Source organism: Electrophorus electricus, chromosome 2, assembly GCF_013358815.1.
Source record: "Electrophorus electricus isolate fEleEle1 chromosome 2, fEleEle1.pri, whole genome shotgun sequence".
Classification (NCBI taxonomy): domain Eukaryota; kingdom Metazoa; phylum Chordata; class Actinopteri; order Gymnotiformes; family Gymnotidae; genus Electrophorus; species Electrophorus electricus.
The window spans coordinates 8,411,233-8,430,252 of NC_049536.1; the positions used below are offsets into that span (position 1 = coordinate 8,411,233).

The 19,020-nt window shown below is 41.1% G+C and overlaps 1 protein-coding gene across 10 annotated transcripts in view; it reads right to left on the bottom strand.

Annotated features, from left to right (window-relative positions):
- tmem117 (transmembrane protein 117) overlaps positions 1-19,020 on the bottom strand; it is a 38,097-nt gene that overhangs the window by 14,985 nt on the left and 4,092 nt on the right. For 8 of the 10 annotated variants that reach the window (XM_027001069.2, XM_027001068.2, XM_027001067.2 and 5 more), the window contains exon 3: positions 3,334-3,466. In XM_027001069.2, coding sequence (XP_026856870.2) covers positions 3,334-3,466 — 133 coding nt within the window. Of the gene's footprint in view, positions 1-3,333; positions 3,467-5,676; positions 5,774-17,007; positions 17,077-19,020 lie in introns of all 10 variants that reach the window. The other 2 variants (XM_035520671.1, XM_035520669.1) reach the window with 2 other exon arrangements.

The following is a 19,020-nucleotide window of genomic DNA, read 5'->3' on the forward strand; positions in this document are numbered from 1 at the left end:
TAAAGACCCTGGCATTATCTCTCATGTGCAGGGTGTCAGGCTTCACTCTTCAGTCAAATGGACATTATTTCTATCACAGTCATTCAACTTCCTGAATATCATTGCTGCCAGTCCAGTAGAATTACTGCATCTTCAGCATCTGTCAGGATTTGCCAGGATTATTTATCTCCACCTAAACCCTGAGGTTAGACTGAGCTTGGCCTGAACTGGGCTTTCTTTAGAGGCTTTTCTTTAGTGACTGAACGTGACTAGCTGCCGTTTAAGGAGAGCAACCAATTTATTATGTCTTTTTGTCAATAAAACATAAAAATTAACTTCATGCAAAGTCTGACACTAAAAAAGGGACGCATTCACACTTCTGTGGGTTAAATCAGATTTCCATGCTAGTGGCTGAGGGGTGTTTGGTGAATAGTCCCCCCCCCCCCACAAACTGGAAGGTCATGGAGAATAAAAGAATATCAATGAGATGAGATGAGAGGCAACAGATGCTGTTTGAGCAGAAAGACAGCAGGTGAGACAGACAGCCCTACACCTCATCCATGAGAGAATTCAGCAAGCATAGACATAGACAGACAGACACAGAGAGAGCTTAAAGGAGGGGCATCCAATCCCTCAGACAAACAAATGTATAGAGTGAAAATTAAACAATGACACACACGTGTGCAAACACAAATACAACACAGCACTGTGGTGAAAGACACTCAGGGAGAAAAAGAAGTTAACTTTAAAGAAACAGACATGATATAGGAATGATAAACAATATATAAAAGAACACGAATGCGCGGTGTGAAAATACGTGTCCTGCGACCCTCAGAGGGGTCATCAAGAGGTACTGCTATGTCATGGAAGAAATGGCAACTACACCGTAAATGTTCGGTTGGATTTTACTCAGTCACATCTACAGCAGCACATACTGCAGAGGGAAAAAACGCAAACATCTAAAACATTTTGCTACATCATTATAACTGGAACTGTTCCTCCTCTTTGCTCCTTATTACTCCCCATCTCCCTGTCTTCTTGTGTGTGCTGTTTTTTTGTTTTTTTTTACCACTAGCCCAGAACTGCCCGTTTTTTTTTTTTTTTCTCATCCTTTTCTTTCTAGCCAGCGCTTTCTCTCTCTATCGCTTTTTACTCTCTCTCACCATCTCTCACTCTCAAGGGGTTTGGGACTGTGTTGATAGACAGCCTTTTTGTCTTTGTGCCAAAATCAGATTTATTTTTTTTTTTTTGGTAGGACAAGCAACTTGCTAACTTTCTATTTGACTCATGAGAAGAAACAGATAGCAAGAGAGAGGGATCCTAAACAACCGTGGAAAGGGATAGTGGCAAATGGGCTCAGAACTGACCCGTTCTTAGACACTCCACAAAGAACAACATGTACGTACAAGAGGACATGTTAAGGACTCTTCATCATGAGAAGGTTACATTTATAGTGGGATTTAGTAGTAAAAGAGATGGAATTATGGTTATTAATGTTTTAAAGTGACCTTTTATTATAAATATGTATTTTTAAAATAAATCTTATTTAGAAGGCATGATGCCAATATTTTTTTTTTTTTAGCTGCCATCACTTTTTCTCTGCTTCTCTGTTCATTCATCTCCTGTGCTCTGTCTGGTCCCCTGCTGTAAGCACGCTGAGTTTCCCATGTGCCTGCTGTCCACACAGGTGTAAACACTAATTTCTCATGACAGAGCAAAAGTCCTCCCTGGGACCGTGACACAATAGGTAGAAACAGGGCTGGAAAGAGAAAGGGAGAAGGAACAAGACAACGAAGGAGCAGCCCAGAATAGAAACCAGTCTAAATAGGATATTCTCACTGTGAGGTGATCCAATCACCTGTTGGGCCACAGTGACACCTACTGGCAGAAAAGAGTGCCAAACAATTTCATTGTTTTGGGGCATCAGAGGGGACCTATAACACAAATGGTTTAAATGGCAGTTGGGCAAAATCTATTCACACATTTATTAAACCACAATAAAACAACTTCAGCAGCAATTAGATATCAGTACAGCTGGTGTTTGTAAAGCAAATAAAAATTTTGCAAGCTGTCTGACAAATAACACTGTGTACTCATCCATTTAATTCTGCATTCATAGGTAATTCTTCATTGACTAATGATAAGCTATGATGCATTTCCTGTCTCTCACCCAATCAAAGCCAAAGGCTATGATTGATATCACTGTCATGCTTCAGAGTGTGAGAAATGAGCTAGCCATACTTGCATGTCCCCAACAATTCCCGCTAAATGATCCAATTACTTTTCCACAATACTGGCTTTTGCTGTTCAGACTAAAAGAGTGGACAAAGATGCTACAAAATCAAAAATCCATCTGTTTGTTCCCAGTTATAAGGGAAACAGAACTCCATGGTTCTGATCACACAGAGGAAATCTCAACATCCATCCTCTTCATTCTAGATGAACACGTCTATTCAATTGTGCAAAACACATTTTAAGTGCTGATTTTACAGTGTTTTTCTTTAATTAAGTTTTATTCTTTTTTGCTTCTTGTGTTGTAGGCTTAGTTAAGTGGAACATTATAAAACAGACAAAGAACGAGCAGCCAGTGACAGCTCCTAACTAAAGACCTTTTCAAATCTGTCATCAAAGTTCTGAAAGTGTTTTTTCTGTGAGGAACAACAATGGGCAGCTATCAGGCCTTGTGCTCATAAATGACTGGTGTGTTTTCTGTCAATGCAGAGTAACCTTGGGGAGATGTATTGTGGTCATAACAGTCACACAAACACACTCAATCTTGGAGAGAAATGATACGTCCCTCTACAGTTTCAGAAACTGGAAACAACAGTGTGAAACCATAGCTGTGGTAAAGAGACAGGCCCTAAGTGGGGCATCCATCTTGTTTCCTGATACGGAGCCAAAATGGCTGCTGCAGTCTTTAACTGCTTTGATGAGTGTCCACAGTTAAGAAATCACTTGGAGGGAAAAAAAAAACACCACTTCCTTAGTGTAAATGACTGTGGACATTAGTAACTAGTTTTGCTGCAGACGTTACTAACCTGAGGGAATTGAGACAGAGCTCCATTTTGAGTAATCACTCCAAGCTCACAGAAAAGTAAGCATATTAACTCTTAGGACATTAAGTACTATTAACTGCTAACCTCTATGTTAAAACAGAAGTAGAATATCTGCCTCAAGCCACGACAGAGAATACATTTGGGCAATATTTATCTTACTGGAATTTAATTGCAGCTGTTTTATGGTTCAGACATGTTAATGTATTGCAGAACTGATCACATATAAATTGGAGAATAATATGGGAACACAGAAACACAGAAACTAAATAAACAAAACACAGAAACATGTTCACCTTACCCCATGCCCCCAGTCATGAGAAGGAAGAGGTTGTAAATGTGAGAGAAGATGAAGAGGAAGAGGATGGTACTGAAGAACATTGTCATCCAGGAGCCATGGTCCTCACGGAACATCTTCAATCGCAAGCAGCGGCCTAGAACAGAGAGGGGTTTACAGTAAACACTCAGAGAGGGGTCTACAGTAAACACTCAGAGAGGGGTCTACAGTAAACACACAGAGAGGGGTCTACAGTAAACACACAGAGAGGGGTTTACAGTAAACACACTGAGAGGGGTTTACAGTAAACACTCAGAGAGGGGTTTACAGTAAACACACTGAGAGGGGTTTACAGTAAACACTCAGAGAGGGGTTTACAGTAAACACTCAGAGAGGGGTCTACAGTAAACACACTGAGAGGGGTTTACAGTAAACACACTGAGAGGGGTTTACAGTAAACACTCAGAGAGGGGTTTACAGTAAACACACAGAGAGGGGTCTACAGTAAACACACAGAGAGGGGTCTACAGTAAACACTCAGAGAGGGGTCTACAGTAAACACACTGAGAGGGGTCTACAGTAAACACACAGAGAGGGGTCTACAGTAAACACACAGAGAGGGGTTTACAGTAAACACTCAGAGAGGGGTTTACAGTAAACACACAGAGAGGGGTCTACAGTAAACACACAGAGAGGGGTCTACAGTAAACACACAGAGAGGGGTCTACAGTAAACACAGAGAGGGGTCTACAGTAAACACTCAGAGAGGGGTCTACAGTAAACACACAGAGAGGGGTCTACAGTAAACCCTCAGAGAGGGGTCTACAGTAAACACACAGAGAGGGGTCTACAGTAAACACACAGAGAGGGGTCTACAGTAAACACAGAGAGGGGTCTACAGTAAACACACAGAGAGGGGTTTACAGTAAACACTCAGAGAGGGGTTTACAGTAAACACACAGAGAGGGGTCTACAGTAAACACACAGAGAGGGGTCTACAGTAAACACTCAGAGAGGGGTCTACAGTAAACACACTGAGAGGGGTCTACAGTAAACACACAGAGAGGGGTCTACAGTAAACACAGAGAGGGGTCTACAGTAAACACACAGAGAGGGGTCTACAGTAAACCCTCAGAGAGGGGTCTACAGTAAACACACAGAGAGGGGTCTACAGTAAACACACAGAGAGGGGTTTACAGTAAACACTCAGAGAGGGGTCTACAGTAAACCCTCAGAGAGGGGTCTACAGTAAACACACAGAGAGGGGTCTACAGTAAACACAGAGAGGGGTCTACAGTAAACACTCAGAGAGGGGTCTACAGTAAACACACAGAGAGGGGTCTACAGTAAACCCTCAGAGAGGGGTCTACAGTAAACACACAGAGAGGGGTCTACAGTAAACACACAGAGAGGGGTCTACAGTAAACACACAGAGAGGGGTTTACAGTAAACACTCAGAGAGGGGTCTACAGTAAACACACAGAGAGGGGTCTACAGTAAACCCTCAGAGAGGGGTCTACAGTAAACACACAGAGAGGGGTCTACAGTAAACCCTCAGAGAGGGGTCTACAGTAAACACACAGAGAGGGGTCTACAGTAAACACAGAGAGGGGTCTACAGTAAACACACAGAGAGGGGTTTACAGTAAACACTCAGAGAGGGGTCTACAGTAAACACACAGAGAGTGGTCCACTATACAACACAGAGAGGGGTCTACAGTAAACACACAGAGAGGGGTTTACAGTAAACACTCAGAGAGGGGTCTACAGTAAACACACAGAGAGGGGTCTACAGTAAACACACAGAGAGGGGTCTACAGTAAACCCTCAGAGAGGGGTCTACAGTAAACACACAGAGAGGGGTCTACAGTAAACCCTCAGAGAGGGGTCTACAGTAAACACACAGAGAGTGGTCCACTATACAACACAGAGAGGGGTCTACAGTAAACACACAGAGAGGGGTTTACAGTAAACACTCAGAGAGGGGTCTACAGTAAACACACAGAGAGGGGTCTACAGTAAACACACAGAGAGGGGTCTACAGTAAACCCTCAGAGAGGGGTCTACAGTAAACACAGAGAGGGGTCTACAGTAAACCCTCAGAGAGGGGTCTACAGTAAACACACAGAGAGTGGTCCACTATACAACACAGAGAGGGGTCTACAGTAAACACACAGAGAGGGGTTTACAGTAAACACTCAGAGAGGGGTCTACAGTAAACACACAGAGAGTGGTCCACTATACAACACAGAGAGTGGAGTTCATTATACAACACACAGAGAAGAGTCCACCGTGAGTACATGGAGGAGGGTTCTCCGAAAGCACACACATAAGGGTTCATGGTGAGCAAATATTATTTTAGTCTTACTTGTCTTGACAGGGCTAAATATGCTATGCACCCATGCAAACGCACTAACTGCATGTGTCACTGAAGGCCTTCCTCGATATGCGTCACAAAACGTTACCTGCAGTCCAAAAACAAGGACAACAGTGAAACCAAGACCTGAGGCTGAAAGTTTCATTGTGCATTCAGTTCAAGCACATCACTATGATTTCCCTTTAATGATGATTCACCTTGCAGTAATGCGTTTTGGAGTGTATAAACCATTCATTGCTCGGCGGGGCGTTTTTCCGATCTAGACCACTGCCTCATAATGTGTTTGTCAATCTGTGGTTTGGGTTTCATGATGACTTTATATGATCACAGAGATTGCTCTGACACAAACAACCTATCAAGCTTTTTCTTGTCTCTTCCCTTGAGAATCAAATGATTGCAAAAAATCAAATCATCGCTGGGAAAACTCTCCCGTGCTTTCTCTCTAAGAGAGCGAGATTGATTCAGATTGCAATGCGTCTGCTTTGAATCCATAACCATGTCCTTCCATTTCTCCTCTGACTTAATGTTTCAGGAAAATTGAGCTTTCGTTTTAAGCCATACTATTATGTAATACCTTGCTCAAAGCTGAGGACAGGTGTTTAAATAGGCATGATTAATGAACTCATGACTAAAATTCTTTATATTATTATTAGATTTGTTTTACTATTGCAGTACGGTTCTGCAGTACATTACAGTGGAGATATAGATATCTCTGCCCTCTATGGATACTAACGCTGATGTTTTCCAATGTAGTTTTTTCCTGTCAAAACTATTTTCTATCTTGCAAAATGCCTTTCACGTCATTTCTTTTAACATCTATGAATTGTTTCTCCCTTTTTTGTCTTGGACCCACACAGTGTCTTATTTCATTTGAAACGGGAGGAATAATAAGGCAGAAAGAGATGCAATCAGAGGTGAAAAGTCCCATGACAGCAAATGTAAAAACACTTCAGACAGTTCAAGTGTTGTGATAGAATCAGTGAAGAAATGCAGTAGGAAGCTGAATCACAGAGGCATGAGTTCAGCACAACACAGTTCAGTTCTCTACTACAGCACTGATGATGTCTCACGGACAGGAAAACACAGTTGTTATGACAACATAAATATATTCAAGCTCTGTTTCAGGACACAATCTACACAGTAGCATTACACGGTAGAAAGCACATATGGCACAATACATTTATATGCATGCTTGCCATGCAATCCACATGCACATAAAACAGGGTTGACCATATGACACATGACAAGTATACATCTTCTAGCATCTACCTGCCATAGGTTTATATATAATGTAAAATATAAATGCAAAACTACTTGATATATCTAAAAAAAAAAAATATCATAATAAATCCTATTCCTAATCTGGAAGACTTTCAATATACTGACATTTTCCATACTTTTGCTCTTTTCTGACCTACAACAGTAGCATGTTTCTCCAAGCATGTTAACCTCATAAACTTGTGAGCCTGCACCGGCTGTGCGTTATGGCCTCTTAGCCACGCACACGTGGCTGTCAGGCTATCACTCCCACACAGTCAGACCATTTATTTGCCTAATACACCAAGGTCATGCAGCCTAGACCAGCCGGCTTGGCAACAGCCTACTTCAAATCTATCACAAAGCCCTAATGGATCCTTTAGAATGTAACATACAGGGCAATTGCTCAGTTGAAGGTGTGATCAGTGCCTGCCTGTACAACGTCTCCTGTTCCATGTCTGTACCTGGACTCCATTTGAACACATTCAACTGTAGCTACAGACTCCTCACCAATGTCTAATAACTGTCAGACCAGAGAGCCAGTGATTCCACAGTCATGGCCATAGGTAGTGATGCCATAGTCATAGCCTGTGCCCAACAACCTGCAGCTCAACATTCTCAAAATACAAGTGAACATCTATTAATAGTCATCTGCCTGCTTTCCTAGGATATGAATGCCCCAGTTGTGAATATGGTTAATCCATTCAAATTCTGGAAGGCCAGTACCTGCAACATTTACACCAAAAATCTCAGCAGAGACGAAGACAGTTCTTCTCACATTGGGTCCAAAATCTCTACCTGTCCAAGTCTAGCTCACCCCAGTTCTACTCTACCGGAGTACACGGACTACCCACTGTCCGGTTCCATTGGCTGCCACATCCCCTCCATCAGGATGTTGTGCTTCTCCAGAAACAGAAACAGGTGTGGGAAGATCTGCACAGACCCCACCCTTTCTAGCAATCACCTCTTTACAACACTGTCACCGCCAACTAATTCTTGTCTGAACCAATCTGGCTCTGGAATGAGCTCCTATACCTTGTGCATTCTCTACAGACCTTGCTCTACATTGGAGCTTGATCATTTGCATAACTGTTAGGCTGTTCACTCAGTTACACGCTGCTATTATTATATCTACTGTCTATTGTCTGTCTTATTAGCCCCAGGCTTCAAGTGCCAGCTCTCAGCTTGGCCCAGTTCTTGAACACTGCCACCGCTGAGTGGCTGCATTGTAAACTGAACGACCTGCATAACTTTTCCTATTTCCACTTGCATGCTGCTACCATCATTATTAATTATCTATATTTATTGACTCTGCTTGTGCTGTTTCAGTGCCAGTCTCTTTTAAATCCATTCTACAGCAGTTATGCTCTGCACTCTCTCATTTATCATATTTTTATTATTACATTCATGGGTGCAGTATTTGTGAGTATGTCTTAAATACAACATACTCGTTATTTCCAAGATATGAGATATCCCTTCCTGCTTTATTTTTAGTCATCAATGCATCATTTTAAAAATATGTAATATTTTACCAAATACAGCAATACACAGCACTGTATGCAATACATAGTATTTGTAACCAAAATTCCATAGTTTGAAACATTTTGTAATCTCTGAAAATTTGTTCATAGAAATGTACACCGTCTTAAATGCTTATAGCAGAACTCTTCCTGGATTTCCATTTAGTCTGTGCTGAGCACAGTTTGGGTAAGTTGATGGTCTTGGTTTCATAATTGGATTTAGTTGCATGAATGAACTTTAATTGCTTTGGTTGTTTGAAGTCTTGGCTCTGGTGGAGGTGAACGGTATGTTTCCGTACTATAGATCTGACTGATTGTTTGTGTAATTGTGTGTGCACATGTGAAAGAGAATAGTGCAAAAGGGAAGAAGCTAGAAAGTTGAATAGAGTGTGTGCTGTGGACACGTGTGTGAATGAGTGAGTGAACGTGTGTATTTATGACCATCCAGCTGATCTACAACCAGCTACATGCTACTAACGAAGAAAATCTTTAAGTATAAACTAACCAGGACATACTTTAATCTCAAGATTTTAGAGCTGTAAGTCGTTGCTTTTACAGCGGTATAAACATGCATTTATGAAAACATACTCTCCTTAAAAAGATATGTGACAAGTAGAACTGTCCAAAATTCCTTGATAAAAGCACAGCAGACAGCTCCCTCTAGTGGATATAACCTCCAAGCTTGGAAATTTCCATAATAACTGCTAATCAACATCACTCACCAAGTCTGCAAATTGAGCTTAAACATTTGCGTGCTGAACAAGATCAGCACTTGTAAATAACATCCATTCATCTTTTACTCCTACAGCTTCAGATGAACCCAGTGTGGAGTAAAATACACAGAACTGAGTACCAGAAAAAACAGGAATATATGATCACAGGTGAACACCAAGACAGATTATAGTGATGGGCGTTTAGCACAGATGGCGGTGAGTGAGAAGCACAAGAGCACACACACACATACACACCTTTGCTCTTCGTACCTGCGCTCACATATACCAGGGAAGCTTCCACAAACACACACGCGCATGCACACACGCACACACAGTGCTGACTGATGAGACGGATGGAGTTGGTAGACAGAGACGGAGTAGAGAGCAACAGTCTGTCAGCATGAGCCTTCTTCTCATCAATAACTCCTACAAGTATGGTAAGCTTTCCCCCACACATGCACTACTACACACACGACGTTTGCTCACAGTCTGACGCATATAAAGAAAGACTTAGAGTGAAATGGATACAGTACAAACATTACCTTGAACTATATTAGAACCTTAAATCTCATTTACTCGCTCCTTTGCTCTACCATCTAATGTTGATCTAACATCGACATTTGTTTTAGGTGTGGACGTGTGCGAAGGTAGTAAATCTTATAATTTTGACTGCATTTTATTCTTGGCTGCAGCATAGAAATGCAGTATACAGAAAATTGTTCTAATGCAGTAAGGCTTCAGTGAGGCTGAAACAGCCTTTTGTTTTTGTCATTAAAGCATACTTCGACAAAAGAGAACAACCATTCCACCACCGCAGTGAGCTGAACCTGAGTTCAATTCCTCAGAAATAAAGGTTCTTAAAAACAAAAGCCAACAAAAAAGTGCAAATCTGTTTTTAAGTAAACAAATCCTGAACAACTATGCCAACTACAGGAAGTAAATATATGAACAAGTGGGACATTTTTATTGAAGATTAAAACAGAAGTGGATATCTGAAAAATGTTGGACATCTATAGTGAACTGTCATTATATTTCAGATATTTTTAATTAGTACTGCATAGACTCCAAGCAACATTAAAAACATGTTTTTCTCTCCACAGAGCACTATGAGGAGTTGTTTTTGGATCACATGAACCACACCACCTTCTGCAGTCGGTTCAGGGAAGATGAGTGGTACTGTTCCATCTTGATGGTCTTCTTTGGATTTGGCCTACCAGTGGGGCTACTGGGTAACGTGGCAGCCATTCTTAACTACACTTGTTGTCGCCGTCCATGGACCACTGGGACGGTGTTCCTGCTAAACTTGGCACTGTGTGACCTTGCCTGGCTCCTTCTGCTACCTTTTACGCTTTACTTCAGCATACATCTCCCCCACTCGGCCGGCTTCCAGGTCTTCTGCCAGCTTAAGAAGGTCATCTTTAATATCAATGTCTATGGTAGCATCTTCTTCCTGGCTCTGGTAAGTTTTGATCGCTATACTGGCACTGTCCATCCAATCAGCTCACTGCGGTGGTGGAATGGGAGGAGGGCCCTGCACTGCTCTGTCTTCACCTGGCTCCTCCTTGTGTTGGGATCCATCCCTGATTTGTTTATGACCTTTGATCACCGTCGGCCTGACAACACCACTGTCTGCATGGACCAAATCCATGGCTCATTCATGTACGTGATGGGTGTCTCTATAATCCGGGCGCTTGTGGGATTCCTCCTGCCGTTTGGGGTGATGATCACCCTGTATGCCCGCATGGTGAGGGTGTTGTGGAGAATGCCATCAAGGCTGGGGACTAATAGGGGCAGGGGGCAGGGACGTGTCCCCCGGAGAGCTGGAAAAACTCTACTTCTCATCACGGCCGCTCTGCTCGTCTTCCTGGCATCGTATGCTCCCTACCATGTTATGATCATCACACTTGTCTTCATGCGATTGGTTGGACAGATAACAGCCCAGAACGTGAACATGCTCTACACGGCCCACGAGTTCTTTGAGGCCATCTGCAGTGTGGGCAGTTGCCTGGACCCTTTGCTCTATATTCTGGCCAGCAAACGCTTCCACAGGAGCTGGAGGAGGCTAAGGGGAGGTGCAGCACGGCTCTGCAGCAGGAGGGTGGGGTCTCACGAGCCAACATGATGGCTTTAGAAGACTAGCAACTGCCTTTAATTCCACCGAGCCTCACTGAATTAGGGCAATTTTACTGCCTTATGACATGAGACTTGCTAGCTTGCACTCAGACAACACTGTTAAAGGATAATTGTACAGATTTTGCTGTGCAAGAGATGTAGCTCAGAGTTTAAAAACTACAGAGTTGGATCTCAACAACTGCTCTTTTGAGCAAGCAAAGCACTAATGGAAAGCTCAGTCGATAGAGGAAGTTTTTAATATCTACTGGTCTGAGAAGGCAGCCCCAGTGAGACCATGTCTGTGCATGCCATGAGATTAAAAATGCAGGCCATCCGCTTCCTCCTGAGGTTTTCTAGCTCTGCAGGGTAAATCTAGGTGGACTGGAGCCTGGTCCTAACTACTTTTGCCATGTTGTCTGTGGACAAAGACAATCTATTCATCATGTTCTAGAAGGGCAGAGACTCAGGGCTAGCAGCAGAGATCTAGCACACTCCAGCTAACCCTTGAGATATGGTTGTCATGGAAACCCATCACATCAATTAATCATAGTACTGCATGATATTTGTATTTAACTCATAGCCAGCACATGTGCTATGTTGTGCATATTGCTTTACAGCAACCATAGAAAATCTTTTCTGAGCTATTTATGATGTATACATCAATGGGACCATGAGCTGAAAAATCATTCATCTTAAAACCAATACGCAATTTCCTGAATGATTACATTTGTTAGCTTTTTGTTTGTTTGTTTTTTTTTTACAATGGAAACAGCTATCCACTCCAATAAAGCAGGATAAAAATTAATGTTTACTCTGAGTAAATAGCCTTTCCCCACACCTCAGAATATTTCATTATCTGTGAACAGTGGTGAACTGAACCTGGAATAAATGACTGTGTCACTGCAGGTGTTGTTCAGCACTTGCGCCTGATGGGGACAAACAGTATGTTCTATGAGTTCATAGCACATGAATGATCATAAATTTTCTAAGCAGTTACAGAATCTTGGGAAAGAAAATTAGCAGTCCTCCAACAGCACAGTGTGACGTGGTGAGAACCCAGCAGGTCTTCACAAACACAGCTCCTAGTAGCTGGGCCGTGCTGGCTAGAGCGTGGTCTGTCCGGCTCCTAGAGCCAACCCACAACACTGAAGGTGACTAGTGCTTTATATCCCTTTATATTCCAAGATTCCTAGTCATATGACAAGAAACTTAATTTGAGAACGAAACTTTATGTATGCTTGAAAACTCAAAGGTTAAACGCCATATTCACAGATTTTATACTTGCGGATATATATTTTTGCTGTTTTGTCATTTCCCCCCATATAGTCCTTATCCAGGTGCAACCTCCTCAAACAACACAAAACCTACAAAACAAAATTCACTTTAGATCAGCAGCCAGCTCAGTCAGCATTACATGAAAAGTAACAATGAACTGCTTCAAGGATACACATATTGCCACCTAGTGACCAACGGATGGCAGAAAGCAAAATAAGAGCATAATTCAGCATATTATATTTATATAACCTGTTCATTATTTACATAGTTGCAAATAAGTATAAGGTTTTAGACATGAGAACATTGAAGGGCTTTCCTGAACACTTTCCAAAGTTTTTCTGGTGACAAGAGAGAGCAGCCTCTGTTATGTAAGCAGAAGTCTTTTTTTAGTTTTGCAGTCAGTAGATGCTCATAAAAGCAGACCTGTGCCTTTCCTGGTAGCCTAATGCCACATATACTTAAGGTGAAGGGAAAAGGACATTTATGGTTAAGTAGCATTAATAGATGAAAACAAGCTGATTCTATATACAGATATCCTTGCACTGCAGCCATTAATTGTAAATCCTCTAATTTCTAAAGCATCTGTTAATAAGTCTTGTCCCTGACAGGCTCTTGTACAGGAGAACGTTCAAGATCACTACACTCAGCATGCATTAGCATCTAGATATAAATATATGTGTTGGAAATGATATAAATAAATCTAGATATAAATATGTGTTGCAAATTTCAGCAGCTCTGAGTAAGCCATTTACCCAACACCAAATTTGAAACCTAAAGATACGTTTGTAATTTCTGTGATGACAGCTGGGTGAGATATTTAGATGGTGTAATGGTGTGAAATTTATCAGCTGCTTAGATAGCTACCATGTAACTGAAGGGAGACTCCCTTAAGATGTGCTGGTGTCTCTGTACCACAGCTCAGCTGCTGGTGGAACAGAACATGCATGACAAAAGTAGGGCCCGACTGATTCTGCTTTACTGGTTTTACATTTATTTAACTAGAACAAGCTGCAGACACTTACAAAAATATTAGAAATCACAGCCTTTAATTATAAATATGTAACAATCATCTAATATATTACCTTATAAACTATAATAAGTACATTAGAACTTTTATTAGGGTTGTAATTTTTAAGGATTTCTTATTTAAATGCTGACAATAATAAACAATTATCACTTCAACCATTAATAATGGATGAACCCGCAAAGCAAACAAGACAGAATATACAAAATTCAATTTTCCCCTCAAACATATTTATTTAGAATGATACTGACTGAAGGTAGTCAAGTGGTTGTTCACACACTCTGAATAAAAATAACTGTTGGTATCCAGTACTCTTCACTTCTTAACCCTTACACACATTTCAATCAGCTAAATCTACTTTCCATCAATAGTGATTCATTCAGTCATAAACATCCATAACTTATTGCTGAAGTCACAAAGAAAAGTAAGTAAAAAAGAGGCACTCCACAAATTAGTTGTATTCACTTAACACACATTGTGCATCTGAGAATAAAGAACAGTTTGGCTGACTAATGGTCCCAGTCTAAAAGTGGTCAGTTGTAATGTAAGAAGCATAGCTCCTCTACATTTTGTTCTATGAGAGCCTCATCTTCATAAATGTTCCCAGCAGTGCTAAAAATATGCTCACTGGGAACGGATGATATATATACTATATACAGGTATATTGTTCCCAAATACCTTCTGGCCTGGACAGACATGGTGTTAAAGTGGCTACAGTTTAGTTGGTATCACTCAAAAGGGTTACCCGTGTTCCTGTCCATTACAGGCTCAAGACAGTGCAACATAGTGCCAGAGATCTTCAGTGATTCCTTCAGGTTTATGCACGCCACACTGAACTTCTGAGGAGAGCAGGCTTTCATACAGAGTGTTCAAAACACAGTCTGACTCTCATGTTTTCTCTTCAGCATGTGGTGATGAAGGTCTCTCAGCTGGTTTGACCTTCAGTCTTTCTTCATCCAACCAGACTCTTTCTTTGAGTTTGTCTTTCAGTGGTCTGTTTGTGTAATGAGGATCAAGAAGGCATCCAAGGACAAGCTCCCTTTTCCTCTGTCATTGTGGAAAATCTCCTCAAGGCTGTCAAGCATTGTTTTCTTTATCGGATTTGAAGTCGGGTTCTGTCAGCACTCCAACTGTAGGGAAGCTGCATGACAGAGATGCACCTGCCTTGCTGATATCAAGATTGAGCTGCTCAAATGGGCTTAGTGTATCAACTACATTTGAAATTAAGTCCCACTCAACATGGTTTGTTCAGGTGTAAAGTCCATAATCACTAGCAGATAGTGTTGAAGTTCTCTTCTGCCTGAATCATGTGAGTTCTGGGGTAAGCTAACACTGTTGGACTTCGACTGAATGGTGGAGATCTATAAACCATTTTTTGAGTCTGCCAGTATGTCCATAACTACTCCTGTGATTCAATTCCATCCTGAAGCACCAGCTGAAGAAGGTGTGCAAAGCATCTCAGATCTGGCATATCAACCGGCCACATTCCTCTTCACATATCAGAAATACTGTCTCAAAGCAGCAGCAGCACATACACGTCAGTGCGCCACTCACCGAACATGGAGATAAACATCTTCACAATATTCTCTCCTGTATGGGCCTTGGTCTTAGCTTTCACATTTAGCCCCATTTAGTTGATAAAAAAAATAATGTTAAGCTCTTGAGTGCTTCTGTGGATCCTGATCAGTAGTCTGTAGTGAAGGAAATACTGCCAGTGTTTTCTGAGGAGAGTAGATCATGAACTCTTCTCTTCTCTAATATCTTTGTCCTGCAGTTGCTGGAATCCAATATTCCTAAATATGATGTCTGCACCATCATTTCCATGACTGTTCTGTCAAAACAAAAGCAGTCACCAAAGTATCCAACATTTGCTGCAGAGTAGGTTGATGCACTGGTTTTCTACTCTTTATCCGAGTATTTGACATAGCCTCTTCATACTTTGTCTTTATATTTAAGTGGACCCATAAGTTGCTTATGTTTCTGTGTTTTGGTATACATTGAGCCTTTTCTCCTGACAGACATTACATTTTGATGAACCAATGTAATCTTTTGAAAAATAACCAGATCTTGCTTTTCCCAGGCATTTATAAATCTAGAAGAAATTAAATAGAAACAATAATATGGGTTATGTAGAATACAGTGAACAATGTTTACATCTTACTGAGAAATAAACAGAATTTACACAAATGAGAAAAGTCAACATTATCACTCCACTTAAAAGGCTTAACAGGTTTAAGAATTATTCTAGACCTCAGTCAATCAGAAGAGGTTATTTAGACTCATACAATAACACTTCTATGGTGTAATACTGGGAATACAGTGAAATAGGGAATTACTTTGAGATTATTTGTAAATTATGTCTACGTTATTGAGTTTTTGCAAGTGTAATGGTTTTACCTGGGATGAATGACCTGTAATGGTTTTACTGGGATGAATGATGAATTTTGGAGAAATATGACAAAAAAATATTGTATCAAATATGTAAATGAATGAGGCTATTGGGCCTTACAGATGTACTTGCAAAGCTAGCACAAAATGCTAGCTATAGTCTGGAAGATACTTTTGCGCGAAATATCGCTATGTGTAAATTAGTTATTTTAAAGGAGCAAACATATAGCTAGAATTAGTAAATATCACTTTTGAAATAAAAATCTCTATTTTTTTTCTTTAACCTGATTCTTGCACACTCATAAGACAGTACTGGAAGGCAGGCTTACTCACCTCCAGACAGGTCACTGAAGAGTGGATCTTCTAGCACTCGAAAACAAGACTCCAAGTAAATTAGTACTTAGCGCTGTATTAGTTCATGATGTCCCCTGGTGTCAGAAAGTATATATATTGTTTGGTTTAAAAGAGTATCACATTCTGAATGTTTTTATCAGTGCTTTACTGAGGGGATTTCTGTCGATACCAATAAAATTAAGGAAGCTTAAAGGAGTAATAAGTCATTTTTCCTGTCCTTATCGTTATACTGACATCTTGAGGCCTGTATGTACTTGTGTTTCTGTACTAAATCCATTTAATCATGGCTGCCTCCATGTGGAAGACCCACCCTATGGCGCATAAACTGGTTCATTCAGAGACTTCATCGCAATCTTTTTCCTTCATCTCATGTGAGCTGCACTTTATAGAAAAAAATTGTTTAAAAAAATGTTTCAAAAAATCCAGAAATATTGTTTACAACTTTATGCTGGTAAAAATGACCATGATTGCTCCTTTAATATCAGCAAGGTGTATCCTTTAATAAATAGACTATAAAGCTGTTTATTTTCAAATCAACTAGTTTTTCCTATACTAGTTCCTTTACTGTAGCTAGGATCAAGAGTACATAGCCTGATGCATTAGATGATTATCTTGGTTGTTCTGGAACTGAATCAGATACATACAGTATGCAGGACATCTACTAGTGCATGCCACACACCTTTTTCAGCTCTGCTGTGCTTCTCATGGCTTCTCATTCAGCTGTGGGTCCTCTCTGGAACTCAAGAGGCTGTGATCAGACTGGTGTTAAGATACTTGACAATAATAAAACTGGCTGAATGACAGCATTAAACTCCAGCCCCCCCCGAATGTACAGCTACATTTTATTCATATTTTTATTTGTTTATTGAAAAACAGGTTTCTAATTTAGATTCTTAGTGCATCTGATCATAATTCAGATGAGTGATTGTTCTACATCATTGTGAGATGGCTGAAACATACAAATGTCAAGAAGTTAAATATGTGATTTCTCTTTTTGTTTTGGTTTGACTAGGTTTTCTCCCAGCAAAGAACTTGCTGTAGACTGAATCTCAATTCACATTCCAGAAAATCAGCTATCAGCATCAAGCCACTAAAACTAACAGACTTATTGTTTCAGATCCAAGAGTGGGATACTCTGTGAACAAGAGAATGCTGGGATTGTTTCACATCCTATATCAGTATTCAGGAAAGCACACACTGTTCTGATCAGAAAGGGCACTGTACCCTCCCACTGAATTTGAACAAGACGGTGAGGTTCACTTTGACGTGACCTCTTCCAACATGGATTCGGCCTAAAAGGCCTGGTGTAGTTTCTTCCTTCCTTGCTTACTGATATTAGTCACTATGTGATCACCGGCTCTAGAGGCTTTGTGCAAATAGACCTCGGAAGGTAGTGAGCTTGCACCCAAGGACCCGAGAACGTGACATGCCACACTGGTTGGACAGCTCGTGGGAGCAGAGAGAGAGAAAGATGTCGAGGAAGAACGCGGGAAAGAGAAAGAGGGAAGTGAGATGGGGAACAGTGGCAGTAGGAGACAGACAAAAATGAGCAAAAAGAAGGTAAGATGAGACAAAAAAAGAGAGAGAGAGATGGTGGGGAAGAGGAAGGAGAGAAGGAGAAGGTTCGATAACTCGGGCCTAGAGAGCAGTTTAAAGTCCACATCCAATTCCACATCTTTCATAGTTGCACCCAGTGCAGACACAACAGCACATAAATATAAATGGCAATCTACAGTTGTGCTGCTCTCAGCAGAATAATAAGCTTGATCAAATGAACACTTGGTTTGTTCTTACACTAAAAAGAGCTGCGCTGTAATCACCATTAGCGCACACGTACAAGCACATGCACGCAAGCACACAAAAACGACAGACACAGACAAGTGTACACAAGAGAGGCTGCTGCAACCATGATTTTATCTCTTGGCCTGCATCGTTTCACTAAAAGCACATAGACTGTATGCTGTTACGCTGTTTAGTAGATCAAATTTGTGGCTCTTCCTGCCATGTACCAGATAAAAATTATATGCATGTTAGTTGAGCTGCCACAAACAAGCAAAACCTTGAAATAGGTGGGGGAGATAATACATTGTGAATACAGTATCGAGTACCTTTAAAAACAAAACAAAAGAGTTCAACCTTCTGAGACATCGGTAAAACATCACTAATGTCACAAGCAACAGCTCTTCCTCCATTTCCCTCTGCTGACCAACAAGACACAGTGACCTCCTTCACAGGTAACAAACTAAGCTTTCAGCATTCCAGAGAATGTACTCCATCAGCCATTATTCTATTTATTTTAGGTAAATATGGGAGAGAGAGAGAGAGAGCGAGAGCGAGAGCGAGAGAGCGCGAGAGAGAGAGAGCGTGAGAGAGAGAGAGAAAATGCCTGTAGGGGTTCAACATTGTGATTGGTAATGATGCATTATAGATGACACTGCTCTGATATTGCAGTCAGTAGAGCCAGCCCAGCACCCTCTCGACACTTCAGGATTATGAAACTTTGCCAGCAAAATGTTTAATGAATGGCTAATGTCCCACTGTGTCTCTTTACCTTACTGTGATTTGTCTGTTCTATCCACCCATCATTTATCGCACGCGTGCACGCACACACACACACACACACACACACACACACACACACACACACACACACACACACACACACACACACACACACACACACACACACACA